Source organism: Opisthorchis viverrini (genome assembly GCF_000715545.1).
Source record: "Opisthorchis viverrini unplaced genomic scaffold opera_v5_1, whole genome shotgun sequence".
In the NCBI taxonomy this organism is placed as follows: Eukaryota; Metazoa; Platyhelminthes; class Trematoda; order Opisthorchiida; family Opisthorchiidae; genus Opisthorchis; species Opisthorchis viverrini.
This window is the reverse complement of record NW_008751657.1, coordinates 9,500,453-9,518,712: the sequence shown is the minus strand read 5'-3', so window position 1 is coordinate 9,518,712 and position 18,260 is coordinate 9,500,453. Positions and strand designations below refer to the sequence as shown.

Genomic DNA, 18,260 nt, shown 5'->3' with positions numbered 1-18,260 from the left:
TGATGTGGATCCCGTGATTGAAGGACGAGCGGCGTCATATCCTGTCTAAGTGCGAGTTATTCACACTGCTGTTCAGCCCCTCGTGGCCGAACGGTCAAGTGTTCAAACTACTAGCCGGAAGGTCGAGGGTTCGAGACTCTTCTGAGTTTCGTGAGATGCGCACTGCTGATGATTCCCAATAAGGATGAAACAGCTGTACAGTGCTTCTCGGCTTTTCAGCATAGATTGGCTTCACTTACAGGACGAAATCTCCACAAAAAAGATGATGGATAATTTATCGATTATCTGCGGTGCCTGTCCGACATCTGTTCATCAACCACTACGGTCCTTCACTTACTGATATCGAATAGACAACCATTTTAGAAAAAAATACCATGTGAACCAAATTTACCAGCTGCACAAATGTCTACGGTGGAGTGGATCTTACATTCACGATGTGAATTGTTCACCTGACCGATTTGCATCTAGCAGTTCAGTCTTTGGAGAAGCAAAATGTGTCAGTTAGTTAAGCTTTCCTGAAACTCTTATTAATTCCCTTGTAGAACAGATTTAATAGCTGTGCTTATTGTGCAGGCGTGGATGTTAGACGGGATCTTCAACTAAGTCAGTACATGTCTAATCGTGCTTTATTCCGTATTTCTTCGAAAACACCAGACTAGGCAACTGAGGAGGTCACCGGATTCGGATTCCAAGACTTCTGCTACTCAGGTGGCATACGAAGCTCTCTCAGCGAACAGGACGGTTGCAGCTTTTGGTTTGGAAGCCTACTTCTATGAATGCTATTCCGCTTACCTGCATCCCGAACTAAGGTACATAACGTCGGTCTGGCTTGTTTGATTTTCCCCAACTGCTTGTTATTCCAGCGTCGGTGGACAGCAATCCCTTTTTCGCTTTTATTTCCAGATCTCGAGAACGTGAATCTTTTGGTTTTGGTGTGGTATACGCTCTGGCCCAGTCCTTGCCAATTTGTTCGTACGCTGCTGCATTCTCTTTTGGGGCCTACCTGATGTCTCATGGTGAAATTGCATTAGTTTCTATATTCAGGTAAGACAACTCACTGTTCAGGTCTGGTCTGTATGGTACAATAACATCATACATTTTCGCAGTGTTCGATCCCAGCGAGCTTATCCTAGCAGGCACGCAGGTGGGCCGTGAGTAACATCTCCACACGCATCTAGGACTAAGGGTTTGAGTGGGGTTGATACAAGTCCTATTGTTGGTTGTTGATCAGGTGGCTGTTGATCTGTTCACCGAGCTTGGCAATTGGCTTGCCCTATTATCTTAACAAGGGAAACCAGTGGATGAGAATTTTTCAGTGTTTTAATGAGGCAATGAAGGAGACAGCCTCCCGCGGTATCCACAAAGCAATCGTTTGACTCTTTGTATCAGTTATCCCCTATTAGAATGGACCTTTCGAGTCAGACAACATCACGTAGGGGAATAGCCCCGATGCCTCTTCACTTTCATTCCCCAGATTCGCATCACGTTTGACGGCTTTCATACACTAGATATAAATCAGCTCAAACTTCTCTGTTGTCGTGGACGTACGATTTAGTTCGCTTCGACAGTTTAACTTGTAAACGGATACTGGCCATCAAAAAGCATTTCGTGACGTTCGCTCCTCCGATATTTTTTAGTTTCAGCCATGCGTCATTCGGCTGCTTCTACTGCTGTTGGCGCATTGTGTACACATGCACTGTGTGTGTAGAGATCAGCGGAAAAATGTCCGGTACTGTTTTCTTCACCAGAACTGAGACATCTATACATTGAGACTGAACGGTGCATCTTCCTCAGCGTTTTAGTGGTTCAGTTTTATTAGCTGCAGTGCACAAGCTATCTGAATGTATATCCTACCTGCGTCATCAGTTCCGAATTTTACCTTTGTCATTTCTTCGCCTGACACAAGGGACAAACACCCACTAGCTGAATTCGTTTACATCAGTTAATGAAATATAGCGTAATGGCAGCAAGTAAGCACTTGGATAGCAAGATACTTTATTGGAAATTATCATTGCAGAGCACCCCTTGTGGGCGTGTTTCTTTCGCTACGCCGAGCTACGTGTCAAAGTTAGTTGCAAGGCATCCGAAATAGCTTAGGCTAGTTTTGACATGAATTTGTTAGTGGGATTTCGTTCGACAGAATTCTCACGTGAATTCTGAAAGTCTTCCTTCAGCCCACTTGACAGTGGCTCCTTCAGAAACCCGCATGCATTTGCCGTATCTGTAATTATTGCTGGCAGACTCATGTTTTGGGCACGATAGTACACAAATCCCATTACTTGTGTAATGTTCCAGGTACTTTCATTTGCGTACCTAATTAATCATCCATTATGGATCCGCAGGGTATTTGCCGCCATCAGTTTCGCCGCGCAAGCCCTAGGACGATCGTCTCACCTAGGGACGGATTTACGTAACGCTGCCCGCGCCTCCACTCGAATTTTCCAAATATTGGACAGAGAGCCACGGATCCCTGTTTCCGAAGGCATGACACCTACGTCAGCGCTGAACGAGGTACCAATCGTTTTCAACAAGGTTTCTTTCAGCTACGCTTCCCGTCCAGCGTCTAAAGTCCTCAATGTGAGTTGCATGTATTCTGAATGCCTCTGTCTGACTGTTTACTTAGTTCTCCTGAAATGTCGTGTCAGCAGTAATATAAATTGCATACCTCACAGTCGAGATTGTCATCAGCTTCCGTGTCTGAGCCACCGATGACCTGTCGTACACCTCTGCTTCAAACCCAAGGCTTAAACCAGCTGGCATTTGATACTATGTTCGACCCAAGCTCTTACGTTTTTGTTTAAAATGTATTTTCCAATGGAATGGGCGCTTTCCATACCATCAATCTTCCCCGAACTGACATGCTGCATATTTCTGGTAAAGACATCATACGTATCTGTATACTCGCACTGAATGAGTTTCGGTTGCTTAGTTCGAATTCAAGTAAGAACCCATGCAGTTTGAGAGCACTACAGTAGTGTTTCAACATCATTTATAGTGAGTAGCTACTCACATAGACGTGCGCTAGTTTACCCAGGTGTTTCCTATCCCTTTGTGATTATTTTCGATTGCCCTTTTCGCAGTCATTCACACAGACGATCGGTCCTGGTCAAACAGTTGCCCTAGTCGGGCACTCTGGGTGCGGAAAATCCACCGTTTTCAAGCTGTTGCAGCGACTCTACGACTGCACACCGGCACCGCGGACAGATGGTTGTGGCATATTTGTGGGCAGTTATCGCATAGAAACTGTTTCTCCCACTTGGCTGAGACAGCAGATAGGCATTGTCGATCAAGAACCACATTTATTCGATCTCACCATTCGTGAGAATATTGCATACGGAGACAACTCACGGGACGTAACAATGAGTGAAATAACCGAAGCGGCCTCCCATGCGCAGATCCACGACTTTATTGCAAGTTTACCCCATGTAAGTTTTAGACATACTTTAAGCTTCGTTGATCCTGTCTAACGACGCTACTGTGGAATTGAACTTTGGATTTAAGCCCACTTTGATCAGTCACCTTTTGCTATCAAAATGGCCTCTTTATCAGAATCCTCATCTTGCTACCAAGTTTTAGCATTATTCCTCTACCCAGTTACTTTTATCCAACTGATTGGTCCCATCATTGTTGATAGCATTCGCGTTTACTTATCGATTATGTTATTGCTGCTTCCCATAGGGATACGATACACCATGTGGACAACATGGACGCGAATTGTCTACCGGGCAGAAGCAACGAATCGCCATTGCTCGTATGTTTATCCACCGTCCAAATGTGCTGCTACTTGACGAGGCGACCTCAGCGCTGGATCCCCCAACAGAGAAAAAGATCCTAAATGTCCTGAACGAATTCGCAACGGACAGAACGATGTTCCTAAGTGCCCATCGGTTATCAGCGATCGAAGGAGCAGACTTGGCAGTGGTTTTAGCTGATGGAGTTAAGGTAGAAGCAGGCAAGCCAGCCGAGTTGGCCCAGATGAATGGAATCTATTATTCTCTGTATTACACTCAAACAAGATGTGTTTGAAAAACTTTTTGCAATTGATTGGAAACACTGCTTTTGATCTAATTACAATAATGCTATCCAGCTACATCATTTTGTTCTTTCTTAATGGCGGTCAAATTGGTATCCTTTAAATTTAGAACACCCGGCTTATGCACCGGTTATCGATATATGGATCCTGTCACGGGTTTTCGGTATGGTAACAAATCAGGCTATCGTTCAGGTCACAGTCGTATACGGGGCGAGTTCGTTGGTTCTAGTCTGGGAAAGGACGATGAATAAAAGCGTTATCACAATTCTCGAGTAAAACCACTCATTCACTATTGGTTTGTCATGGCATGCACCTAGGGAGGTGCAGCAAACTGCATCCAGAATATCGTGCGAGGTTACACTACTTCTTGACAAGACACTGTTTATAAGGCCATTAAGAACTCTCCGAAGGCCCAAAACTGGGCTTTTAAGATCGTGGTCAAGCCTTTCGCGCGCATACACCATTTTCTGAAGTTGAAGCCGGACTACACAACCAGCACCAGTTGACAAACCGGTGATCGGCTGACGTTATCTGTTTTCAAACCGATTGCGCTGAAAAATATTTCGCCTTCCGATTGATGGCGACACCTGATTATCTTTACTACCCGATTCCTCCTCGTATAGTCTTCACAATTTCGTACATTTTAAGGACACTCAGGGATCTCTTGCAGCGCCCACCATTTTTACTACACCCAATCGAATTCTCGGGTGTGTGGAGGAGCAAACCGATAACCTTCATTGGATTTTGAATCCATTCGAAGTGCTACGCACGCAGCTTGAGACAGAATTCGAAGTTTCTTGTTAGGAACAAAACAACTATATAGCACCAGTTCTGTCAAGTCTAAATATTTCCTTACCGAATGTGTAACGAAACAAATTCGCCAAACGTCCAAGTACTTCATGTTTTCATCTCCCCCTTGGTTAAAAGCATACACGCTACACATGGCCCAGCTAAGTGATGCAGCACATCAACATGCTTAGACCGTCCGACTTCCCACAAGGTGTAGGTTCCAAAGGATCATAAAAGTGATCAATTGAGATATGGTTCTATCGTATTTCACTTCAATAGGCGCACGAAGTAGTGTCAAGTAAATGCTCAGATAATGAGAGTCAGGTTCAAAAATGGGTTATCGATATTGGACAAACACGACGGTAAGTGAAAACGATAACTGGAATGAGAATGATGATACTAATAGTCCGCCGATGAAATCACATTGTGCCAGTGCTGCGAATTAGGAGAACAACAAGATGATCATCTCTGGTGTACTCCTTCTGCAGACAAACTGCACGCTCCTTGAGCAACTCAAATGCGAAATCACAGGGTGGAAATGCGTGGAGGACCCCAGTCACCGACTGTGGATCATTACTACCCGGACCGACGCATAGCGGGTTTAGTAAAACAACACCGGCGGAATCTTTCGTGCGCAGGTAGGATATCAGGTTGCGAAGTGGGCGTTGGGGTTGTTTATCCGTCGGGTCAGTGGGAGTAGAACCCGGTGAAGGGACAGCCAACAATACACAGAATCCCGAATTTCCGGCCGTGTTGATTCGCTGGTTTACATCCTCCAATTTGACTGGATCTAATTTCATGCGCTGCGTAATGCGCAAACACACTGAAGCACCAGATTCGTTGGCTGATTTTTCATTACCACCAGAAGTGCTGCCAGACATCCCAGGGAAGATTGCTGCTGAGTTTCCTGAGTGAGACAAACTCGAATCCCTTTTGGAAAATGACTGAGCTCGGGAGGACATGAACTGGTCAACCAGACTCTTATCGCCACGAAGTATGTGCATTCGGCATGGAAAACTACTCGATTTGAGGAAAAATACTCCATCCCAAGCAGTTTGAAGGCAGGAAGCAAGCTGCTCTATGTTTGTGGCAGTTTGTGGAGACACGGGTTTACTTGAAAGAGTCAAACGATCTAAATGAGAATGCCTAGGGGATCTGGGAGCTTTTGAGTTAATTGGACGCTCTGAATCTTCATCGGGAGTCGTAGCACGAGCTCTGCGTTTTGCAACCAACAAATCACGGCTGGATCGCGCGGTTTTCTTTAACGAATCGGCTTTCACGAGTGAAGAAAAGAGAGCAGACTTGTCTCGGACTTCATCACTGTCAGCAGTGTATTCACGTTTACCTCGACTACGCTCAACGGGTCTAGGATCATCCTCTCTATCCATTCGGGAGTGAAATTGACCCCTGTGTCCCAGAGGACCAACGTCTATCAGTGAAGCAGAGTCATTTAGGCGACGGCGTTTCAATGGATCCCGGATCATATGAGCCTCGTCTGTAAAATCAACACGTATTCTTCTAGCAACACCACCGAGAGGATATCCACGAAGTGCATCAGCAGCAGTAATTGCTAACTCGACGCTGTGAAAAAGCACATGCGCGTAGTTTTTTCCAGATGGCCATATAATTTTCTCTGTTGGTCCAAATTCTTCCAGTAAGTTTGCAAACTCGGGGTAGGTGATCCATGGTCCTAATCCACCTATCCACAGGCAACGAGTGGGTACCACCTTTCCATAACCGATTTTGCATGTGAACTGACCAATCAACTGACCAGACATATCCACCTTTGCTCGATGAGCCATATCCAAGTTAACGTAACGGATAAACGCGTACGCGTTAATGCCGGAACCTGGGTCACGGCGTTTGATATCGATATCCTCGATAAAACCGTACCTTTCAAACAGACTGCGTAAGTCTTCCTCTGTAATCTCCGGCATCAGGTTACCGACAAACAGGGTTCTGGTAGCAGTGGGATCATCCTCGGGGTTACGATGATCTAGATGGTGAGGGAAGCGCCCCTGATTTGGAGAGGCGTCCCTCTCTCTTTCCGAGATAGAATGTAAGTCACGAGAATTACGGCTGTTTGCAAAACGCTTTGTGCGCGCACCGCTTACGTTGGAGGACTCTACCGAACGACGGTTAGAAAGACGCGGTGCATTGGAAGGTTTCCTTGGTTGAGATGCTTGTTTGCTAGATGTGTTGCCCACGCCCAAAGCTGCAGCCATTGCTGCGGCATTCATCGCTGCAGCTGCAACTGCCGCGACAGCCGCAGCGGAATTAGAAGAATTTCCGCCAGAGCTGAAATTTGCCAGCCCGCCAGCACCTGCTTGAGGAATGAGACCAGCATTCATGACTGCAGCGGCAGCGGCAGCTGCAAGTACAGGATCAACTCCACCAAGTGGGTTAGTAAACGATCGTCGTGAAGAGTCCGCCAGAGCCTCCGCATATTTGCTGTGAGGGTTAGAAAAAAAGGGGTAATCAGGTCAAACGAAACGTGGAAATCAAAACAGCAACAAGTGGTTCTGTTCAGAAGCAGCACCAAGCATGAATCGATTTAGCCCTAATGTCGTTTGATGGAAGGACATATTTTGTCCTGGATTCTCACGTATGTTTACTTATTTGTCTAACTGACACATCAAATCAAGGAGTATGGTCTGTATTTAGTAGGTCAAGAATAGATAGGACGAACGGTCGAACATACGAAAAAAGAACTATGAAATGAATGCCTGATATGACCTGGTCAAGCATTACACACATAAGGCTCAAAAACTAATCTGAGAGACTATCTGAGACTGCGGTTTGGAGTGAAGTTCACTCACTCACTAACATGGTATACGAAAACTGTATCCCGTGATCACATAAAACGTAGGTAGTTGTATAGGCCTTTGTGCACCGGCGAAAGGCGAAAACACTAATCGGTCAACCTTAATGGGTCATGGCACCAGCGTGACGACAGTTTACGGTCAAAAACTACCGTGTGAAAGCTGTCGCATACATAAGTCCTGCCGTTGTTCTCTTGGCGAACGAAATTTTGGCGATCGGGACCAAGTTATACCGTCTATAGTTGAATAACGGCAACATTACTCAGATATCCTGTAGGGAGGAGAAAAATGAAAACACAACCTCGTTGTTTGGTTGAACAGGCCTCAGACGAGCCTCAAAGTCAACAAGTTGATTCCTTGCAGTGCCAGAGGTGAACTGATAACCATCATTGACAGTAACACCAGCTCGGAGCCCTGCAACTTTCAATTTACCTGAAAAGAACTGCACGATGGGAGCAGGGCTTCGTTTTAGAGGCTCCTGGCTAAGTGAATCAGCATAAATAACCAGGCTCATCAAGAACAGAAAGCGTGTAACTGAAAATGCTGGGAAGTTATTTAGGCGCGTTGCCCCCACCCATGCTCCTCTGTCTGATTTAGGAAACTGGACGACTGGCCGTACTCCTGTTGTACCCCCTATACTCAAAAAGACAAATAGGTGATTGCATGGAATGTGTACGGCACCACAATGGTATTGTCGTAAGTTGAAACTTGGAGAAACCAAATAATGAAGTCGGCGTCTCGGTGACAGAAGCAGGTGTCAGCGCCCGATATTTCATGTTTAGGCAACAAGTCCGAAAATCACATTCGGGCCTACACTGACACCGGAGGTTTAAATGCAGTGCCACATTATGGCTCGGGCAAACTTCTTGTAGAAAAGTAAAGTGCATATACATTGTGAAACGGATGAAACAAAGATGGTTGTCTTAAAAAAAACTAGTGAAAAGTCAGTATAAAAGTCACATCATGTGCATTACTGGGTTCGACTGTCGGAAAGCGATATTACCCAAACATTGCTGTCACCCTTTGGACCGAAACCCGGAAGACGGGATGCACCGAAACCTGTAGGTCGGACTCTAAACGTTCTCATAATTATACACTAGGTTAAAAGTAGCTTTTGGTTTAGTGAAAAGCACGTGCCTGCGGAGACTATGGACAGGCATCTGAGGTGCTTGACCGAACAGCGTTAGGGTCTGGTCAGAATTCCGCGCGGTCTCCTCGGGCCGAATGCGTGTCGACAACAGTGCTTGTCGTGAAACGGCATCCTAAATTAGTAAAAACTCTGATGGCCTTCACGAACCATCAAGACTGAGTTGTAGGCCGAGATCCTCCAGCATCACCGTGCACTTGAGGTGACTGAGGTGGAAGCGCCAGATAGAAATCGCGTGGTTGCTTAGGTTTGGGGCTGGGTTGCAGTTTGAAAATATCACTGAAGGAGTCCAGCAATTCAGCCAGCAAGAATGATGATGGATATCCGTATCTTAAGCCTAATCGGGGCTTCGAAAGAAAGTGGAATTTGATCGGTAACTCTGAATTGAGCACAGCGGCATGGGTATAGCGGCCGCGCGATGTTGAGGTATAGGTATTGAGGTCCCTCACAGACCGTCCCAGAAAGCAACTAAGTCAACAGCCCAATCGATACTCAGGAGGATCAGCACGGCAGATATGTGATATGTTCAACGCTGTACCATCCGTCAGGTTATCGTAGATGGACGGATTAATTTGTGCCTCGACCGCGTACGAGCAGACCATCACACCCATTGAGTGTGACTGACAGGTTTTTTGGAACCGGGTTCCCCATTAAGCAAGAAGAGTCTCCGAAAGTCATGTCATCACATCGCTGTCTCCAGCGAAGAACAGGTAATGGCACATGGACCCCACCTTTAGGTTTCAACCACTCTGAACGGACATAAAAAGTAAAGCTCTTCGTAGTCACCGGCAACCAGAAATGAGTAACACAGGACCCAGGTTAGTTTGCAATACCGGATACATTCTTTTAGTGAAATATGTTGCATTTTATTAAAGACATGTCTCCTGATCACATTCCCGAATTAGATGGCCTCTGCCGATTCCGGCCCTATTTCTGAGACACCAGTCGTCAACCCATCAAAGAAACACTGGACTTTATCGCAGTGTGACGGATTGTGCCCCTGTGACCCGTTGAGGTATACTGGGGGTGTCAGTGTGATACTCGCGGTCTCTTATACTTGGTTAGTCAGGAGTCTGATCAGCGTTCAGCTGTAGCACCCTTCCGGTGCCTAGCTGCCATGCCACCCGAAGGAAGCACGAGGGCTGGGATACTGTCAGGTTGCCCAAGCCTAGACAGGGAAGTCGAGTGGCGGAGGTCGGATTCGAACCACGAACCTTCCGGTCAGTAAATTCGCGCTCTAACCACTTGGGCCATCTGATCAACACAGACCCGTGGCCCTCCAGGGCGAAGGTTAGAACGTGTGGTGACTCGGTCTTCAAAAATGGTCATGCACTCGGTTTGTACACCAATTACCGCTGCTTTGGGATGAGGCTTTTGGGTCAAACACTTTGATCCAGGACCCTAGTCGTCCCCCTAGGTTTGGTGGCCTTGGTAATTTCGTAGCTCACGTACAAGTATGAGTCTTACGACTAACAACACTGTCATGCAAGATTGAACGTCGCCTGGTGTCATCAGCCGGGTCAACTTACTTGCTGCATACAACAGGGCGAGCAACCGAGAACAAGCAACTGCTGACTCCTCTCTTATTTCGCTTACATCTACTCATTCTTTCCCCACCATGAATAACTCTCTCCGAAAAGACTGAAGACCCTTTTCATCTTGCGTCGGTCTCGACCGCAGTTTCTGCTTTAAATAGCGGGCAAAAGGCCCAACAAGTAAGAGGCTGGAAAATTCCGAAATCAAACGATTTTATCAGGACCCCCACAACTGCTTCACCGTCTGGGATAAGATCGCCACGTCTTTGTCCAGCGCCGTTAGTCCTACCTGTGGCGCGGCGCTACCAGGTCCGCTCAAACACTAGATACCACAGAGAAAATTGGCACTCCTGGAATCTCAGAGAAAAGTCCCCACCGGTCCCAAACATAATTCAGATCGACAGGTGAAACCCATCGTGCGAACTGACCGTGAATCCTGATGGACACGAAAACCTAAGGTAATGGAAGAGGCCAGTAATGCTCGAATGATACTTCTGACCGGCCCCAAAAACCGTTTGTGAGCAAAAACATCGAAAACCAAAGTGTGTAAAAAAAACTTGAACGCTGGGTCCAGAATTTTGGGCAACAATTCTCATGGCCATCTGCTACTCAGTGGGATCCTGGGACGGCGACAGAATACTAGACATTGCACCCGGAACCTGCTACGGTATATCACAGCCTGTCCTCAAGGTGCCATCGTACTCCTGGTAATAAAATAAAAAATGTCCATCATTCAGCCCCAACATCCAATCGGTGTCTTAGCTGAACGATTAATGAGTATTATTATGGAAATTCCAAGATAATGCACAGTGTCTCAGAACTTCCAATGTCACTCATCGAAGCACCCACCTAAGAACTGAATGAACTTGATCAGTCTCTCTAGAATGTCTCCTGATCTTTTTCAAAAATGAAAACAATGTCACCTACATAGCCCAGGTCGACGGGTTCCTCGCTCTTCGAGGTCTAACGATAATAATAATAATAATATATCATAACAAAAGTAGTTCAGTTGTAACATCCTTCTGGAAGTACGAAGCCTGAGCTACTGGCCAGTTGCCAAAGCCTAGACAGGGACAGTCGGGATGCGGAAGTTGGGTTCGAACCAGGGACTTTCCTATCAGTAAATCCATGGCTATAACCACTGAGCCATATCGAGCTCATAGATCTAAACTCCGGGGCTTTAGATCTTCCAGAATTCGCCCCATTACCTCATCAACGACGAAGTCAAGCAAAAAGGGAGTGAATACCTTTGCCAGACACCACTGCTTGTAAGGAAGATTCTTGTACAATCTCGCCTCCCAGTAAATATATGAACACACACGGCGTATTACATTCACAAACTTCTCGATCCGTGCATACTAGCGGTCAAGAAGCTGGTTATCAATTATTACGTTTTCAATACAACGGAAAACCAGGTGCCTTGGACCTGAGCAAGGTAGTTTGTTTTCTATCAGCCACAAGTCCTGTTGCGTGAAACGATGGCCCGGAAAGTATAAAGAACGCCTGATTATGTGGTTTTGTTGCATTGGTACTGGGGAAAAAGCAGTCCTACTGATCATTAGAAGACGTGAATTACTTAGTTTCAAAAACGAAACAGATCCCGGTGTGACCTATAGGAAAGGGTGAACCAGATACGTACTTAGGTGCCAGCTCAAACAGTGGAAGCATGTGCTTGAAACGTCTAGGGAAGAGTTCGGAAAACACTCGGTAGATAAACTAATGGTTAACGTCTTGCTTGTGACAAAAAACCTTCGTCAAACCGAATGATTAAGTTACCAGACTGGTCAAATTTTAAGACAGGAGAACCAAGTAACAAGACCTCTTCCCATTAGTAGGCCAAATCGGTGTTGGGTATTCGTTATTGTGGGCCAACAAGTTTTAAGACCGATAGACTAAGGGAAAACTCACGTGAGTACAAGGTGAGTCTAGGGTTCCCTTCTTCTAATTCACTTCGCGTGAAGATACACTTTGTATCGCTTACAATTTTTATCGGTCTCTGTGGATGAGTTAGGGCTACGACAGTTTGGGACACATGATTTCAGTCAGTGACTTCTCGATCGGTTCCGGACGTTTCCCAACCGGCTGTAAGGATACACAATTGCCTTGCTGTTGAACAGGTGCAAAGCACGCTACGACCTACCACTTTGCCCAGTGTCAAAATGGAGGACAGGATGGAGGATGGATGTGCTTAGACAAAGTGGTCGTAATAAGGCAGATGCGATGGTAGAAGGGTAATTTTATCGAATTTATCTAATTGCAGATTTCACTTCCAGATAAAACGAATTGTGGCAGGCTGAGAAAAACGACTAAAGTTCACAATTACCTTATTCTAACATTGTGCAGTTAAAGGCTTCCTCATTCATTTTGAAGGTACTGCAACTGAGAATTTAGTGAATATAGATTATGCTGGTACGTTTTTACTCACATCACCTGGAAGGAAAATTGTGTTAACCCGCATAAAACATTTCCTTTACATAAAACTCTTAAAATACTTATTCCGGTAAGTTTGCTTCTTGGCTTACGTGATTTCCTACAGAATGCTCTTAGACCAACCAACATCGTATATGGGTTCGGTGACAACTGAGGCTTTCTTATGATAGTAAACAATAGAACTCGAATTACCACCAGGCTCCTTTTACTACCCATCAACAAACTTATATCATCGGAGACTACTCATAAGTCTCCGTATCAAGCGGAAGATATCTGTTTCCGGTAATCATAGGGACAAATGGAACGCATTAAAAACTTCCGTTTGATTCAGCGAAAGCTTTTGTTGAATAAAAAGATGATGCGATGTCACACCTATGGCACCGAAAAGTGTAGCATGCTTCCCGCAGCGTTTCTCACGTTTATATTGCACAATAAGGAAGAGCCCCAACATTTGAGACGTTGAGAGTATAGATCCCAAAACTAACTAGTACAGGTTGCATAGCTAATGAAGACATTGGCAACTACTGTTCTTGCTGTCCTTCAGGAAGCACTGGATGTGGAACGGGAAATCAACCACGGATAAGTATCAAGTGATACTATGTAGAATATGCTTATTTTTCCGTAGGAGCCAATCGCAATAAAATAGGGAGTTTTACCAAGCCACTGGCCGACGTTGTATGTAACACTTCATTTTGTTTGCCACCATTCAAATATTCGTCCAAGCATTCTGGCTCATTAGAATATTTCAACACAAGTTCCCTTCCAGGAACTGATAATTTGGTCTCAGCGGTAGATAAGCCTAGAAAAGACCCTGCCACAAAATGGATTCTACTTATTAGTGAACGTTAATGTGCACCAGAAGTGGCATGAAAAAAAGAAAACATGAGGCGCGCCGACTAACCATGCACTGATGAGCCAATGAAAGAGATGACGGTTGCAAAGGCACCTTATATTCATCAAAACAGAGTGGTAATGGTGCACTAAACCACCTGCTTGTTGGTGCTGAGTGATTAGCCAGAGGTCAGTCTGGTAAAGCTTCTGTCTACCGAGTATGGAGTATTACGCAATGTGGTCAGTGATTCTGTATTTGGTAAGGTTATTCCGGATTTCGGCCCTCTGATTTGAGTCCAGGGTACATTCATGAACACCAAGAAAAAACTAGTGGCTGCTTAAGAAGGTAGCTGCACAACAGCGATGAACGCGGTTTGGAATAGTTGGTCGCTTTACCTCTCTCGAATCGATCGCGTTTCCAGAAAGCCTGTTTCCCCGGAGTCATCCGCGATAGCCAGCTTCGGTGCAACCTAATTAGGACGACGGTTAGAAACGTCCGGTGTGGAAATGGTGATCAGACGATCCTTTATCGTGAAGACCGTGGTCAACCGGAGTTTCGTACATATGCTGGAGTCTTGCTGGATCACACATGGTGTTCGATGTGCTCGTCACAATCTGGTGGCAAGGGAAATCGTGAAACACCTTGGTCGTCTGGAATACACTGTCTTCCAGGGGTTGAGGGCACCCACTTCGACGTATCCATCAACCTGACCTGTTCGGGAGCTCCCAGCATCTGTGACAGACGTAAGCATAGTCTCGGGTAGGCGCTGAGTGATTGTGTGGAATGACAAGAAGCCATCACTTCAGCCCTAAATCCCATCGATTGTGGTGTTGACTTGTTGGTTGATCAAAAGATGATCATTTCATATCCACAATCCACCAGGGTTGTTGTTGAACTGGGACTTTTTGAGGTCACAGTCAGTGACTTGCGTCCAAAAACCATTTTGGGCCCCCTACGTACTCACGACACTATTACGGCATGTATTGTACATTCTTGTCATTGACTTCCACACTTAACTATATATGACGGGCACCTCGGCCCTGAATGAAATTAGCAGACGCATTTCAGGCCACCAGGTAACCCATACAGCTTGCTCTGAAGAGGCAACCTAAACTCGTGGTTGTAATCAGAACTCAGTAGAACTCAGTACCAACTACTGATAGTTTGACAAATCACTTCTGAAGGCTTACAAAAATTTCTCATCGTTTTACCACGTACCACCAATGTTGGATCTTATGAACTAGTCCCAGGTCTATCTTCAGGAGAAGCAAAAAACTTTTTTCTCCGCGTGGCAGTTGTGCACCTGTGGTAAGTTCAAAGTAAGTCAGAAAGCACGTAGGTAAGGACACGGGTGTATTGAGTACACGCGGCCAAACAGGTCCGCCTTGTAACGGGTAGGCAAAACAACCGAGTCACATGTACGAATATCCCATAGATAGTTCTCTGATGTATTGACGGATAGACACACGGGCGTGCCAACCAATGGGACACGCATCCAATCAGCCACTACAGTCACAGGTCAGATCGGTGGTGGGTTGACGAACGGACACGCGCATGCGCACGTTCTCTGACACATCAAAGCGGCTAATACAGCGCTGAAAGGCCTTTTTCGCTACGGTAGACCCAGATTGTGGCAAAAAAAACCCAACAGACTTATACCCTTATATAACCAGTTAATACTGAATTACATATAATGGACCCTCTGCAGGTACTTCTAGGATTCCTCTTAGATAGTGACGGGACCGCTCTATCTTAAATGCCTGAGCTGATAATTTATTTCGATGGTAGAGAGCCCAATAAGCGGCGCACGGACCACGTGTATTAATACATTCAGCAACGATGCACCACGAGTAGTCTCATCTCCTTTCTTATTTGCTATCGGGTTGGAACTCCGTGGAACTCTAGCTTCTTCTAGCGCTTTCTGGTTGCAGTTTCACCTACACAGATGGTCTATAGTGAACCAAATTCCACCTAATACGTCCAAATACGAGCTACCGCTATTAAGCAGGTGCTACAAGGTGCACACAGGGTGACCAAAAACTGCAGTCCGTCACGATCAGAGTGGCGTAGCACGTAGCCCAGCCTACGCCAGAGTCAAGAGTTACCAAATTCCACCTAATACGTCCAAATACGAGCTACCGCTATTAAGCAGGTGCTACAAGGTGCACACAGGGTGACCAAAAACTGCAGTCCGTCACGATCAGAGTGGCGTAGCACGTAGCCCAGCCTACGCCAGAGCTCAAGAGTTACTACTACCGGAAATCTGCATTTTTGACGGCCCCGGAGAGCTCTTGGTAAACATCACAACCGTATTTTCGCGGATTCTCAATGTCTTTTGGAGACCGCACCCCGAATAGGCCGTGCAACACTTATGAACCAAACCCTGGAGCACTAAAATCATCCACATACAGATCTCACTTCTGGAACAGCAACTCAAAATGGTGCAGCCGCAGTGTGAAACTTCAGATCGCAATCGATGGAAGGCCCCGTCATCAGAAATAGTTAATGTTCAGTAGCTATATACCTTACACAAAAGATCGGCTTTTGCGATCTCTTTCTTCCTCTCTGTGCAAATAAAAGGCAAATTGCCCGAAGATTGTGATAGTATTGTTGCCGCTTCTCCTGTGAACCTGAATACATTCCAAATTAGTTTTGATGCACCATTACACCACCCACTGGACGCAACACATGACGTTTTGATACCTTTCATCATCTCAGACGACATTACATCCCCACCCAGAATATAAACGGGACCTTCCGAGCTCCGAGGACTGACCATCGTCATCGCTATGAAGAGTGCAACGTCAGTGTTAAACACCGATGCTTGGCTGCCTTATTTTGCAGAGAAGTGACTTGATGCGAGCCTGCCACAATCATTTCGAAGTTCCTAAACCTTCGGACACTCATTCAATCAATCGAGAAAGTGAAAATAAGAATGTCACTAACACCAATTAGCATACGTTGCAGTCTCTCAAAACATACACCGGGGATGATCATGAAGGCCTCATACCGGAAGACGAGCGGCACCCACAGCACCCAAACGTTTCGTGATCTCTCATACCTCTCTACCAGGTCAAAGACTGGCCATCTCTGTTTCCGCCACTCTGAACTGGGTACGTGAACAACACTCTTCGGCAAACGATGATTCAGCGTGCGAAACACATGGTCTAACCGACGCAGCTTCTGGTACTGGACACATTCCTCGTTGCACAAACGGAAACTCGCTTTATAACCGCCCCGTTACGGATTAGCCGGTACCAACCCACACGAGCTATGGTTCTGAGAAAACGGTTGTCAAACACCTGAGCCGGTACCAATTCCGCTGGCCCAACAGGCCAAGTCTCACAGCCATACAAAACAGCTCGTACTGTGGCCAGACACATACGTTCCTTGAGATTCAAGGATACACCGTATTGATGCAATAGGTGTCTCAACTTAGCGAGCGCGACTCGAGCCCTGCAGATTTGTGCATCGACCTCACCTTTCACGCTACAATCGGAACTAATAACTTTCAAATCCTCCACAACTTCATGTGCTTCTCTTTCGATTATGAATGGCGTCTTCAGTGACTACATAATCAGAAGCATAACCTCACACTATGTGGGTGCAAATCACATGCCAAAGGACAGGATGTCCTTGGTCAGTTCATCCAAAAACACCAGCTATCCAAAGAGGACGATGTCGTCTGCATCGATCAAAAAGGTTTTGTCAAGGGTTTTTTGAACATCACAGTTTTGAGGACCCCCTAGCGCTCGTTTCATTATCTCATCAGGCAAGAAATTAAATAGGAATCGAGAGTGGGTACTCCTGACAAACACTTTATGAACGGAAGCTTTTGGAGAGCTCTCCGTATAGTATCACACGCCCGGAAGTCTGAAAATACAAAGAAATTATGTTCACAAACTTCGTGGGTATTCCTTGATGGGTAAACGTGTCAAGAAGAAACCAGTCAACCGAGTCGAATGCATCTTGGAAATTCAGGGACACTAAAATTGTGTGTCGTTTGTACGTATGGCGTTATTCTAGCACCTGACCAAATGTGAAGCTTTGGTGAATGCAACCTCCAGTATGCCGAAATCCCTTATTCTGTTCTCGAGTAGGAGTTCCACGGGCCACCATAAGGCGACGGAACACATGTGACGCCAACAGTCTCGTTATGACCTGGGTCAGCTGACCCCCCATCCCGTGGTTACCATACTCACTACAAGCCTCTTGTTTTTGAAAATAGGTGCTATCACCAACTATCCCCGGTTGTCTGGGACAGTCTCCTTTCCCCAAAGTGCAATTAAACAGATCAGACAAACGCTGACTGAAGACTTCACCCTTATCTTTGAACAACGCGAGTGAGATGTCACCCGGACCGGGATCTCGGTGGTGCTTGAGAGCACATATGCATTCATAGACCTCCGAGGCCGTATGGGGCTCCACATACTACGTCAGCTGTAGGCTCCAGATGAGTGACAACTGGTGGTCACGATAACTAGTGTTCAAAGTATTCGGCCCAGCGGTCGAGGCGTTCTTTATTCAAGACTGTCACTCCATTTTTATCCTTGATGGTTAGACATGGCCCACCCGCGCCCTCAATGGAGTTCGTGCACCCAAGCTATTGCCTTCAACGCCTAGCTCTCCCCCCCCCCACACTTGACAGCCCACTGACAATGCTGGATTTATG

At 46.0% G+C, this 18,260-nt stretch overlaps 2 protein-coding genes across 2 annotated transcripts in view; one reads left to right on the top strand and one right to left on the bottom strand.

Annotated features, from left to right (window-relative positions):
* Positions 1-4,114, top strand: part of T265_00170 (hypothetical protein) — a gene marked incomplete at both ends in the record, with an annotated part of 47,539 nt that extends 43,425 nt beyond the window's left edge. The window contains 5 exons of the mRNA XM_009163827.1: positions 655-809; positions 904-1,044; positions 2,343-2,577; positions 3,081-3,425; positions 3,679-4,114. Coding sequence (XP_009162091.1) covers positions 655-809; positions 904-1,044; positions 2,343-2,577; positions 3,081-3,425; positions 3,679-4,026 — 1,224 coding nt within the window. The remainder of the gene's footprint in view (positions 1-654; positions 810-903; positions 1,045-2,342; positions 2,578-3,080; positions 3,426-3,678) is intronic.
* Positions 4,115-5,060: 946 nt separating this feature from the next.
* The window catches only part of T265_00168 (hypothetical protein), a gene marked incomplete at both ends in the record, with an annotated part of 19,462 nt that continues 6,262 nt past the window's right edge, over positions 5,061-18,260 (bottom strand). The window contains one exon of the mRNA XM_009163825.1: positions 5,061-7,273. Coding sequence (XP_009162089.1) covers positions 5,242-7,273 — 2,032 coding nt within the window. The remainder of the gene's footprint in view (positions 7,274-18,260) is intronic.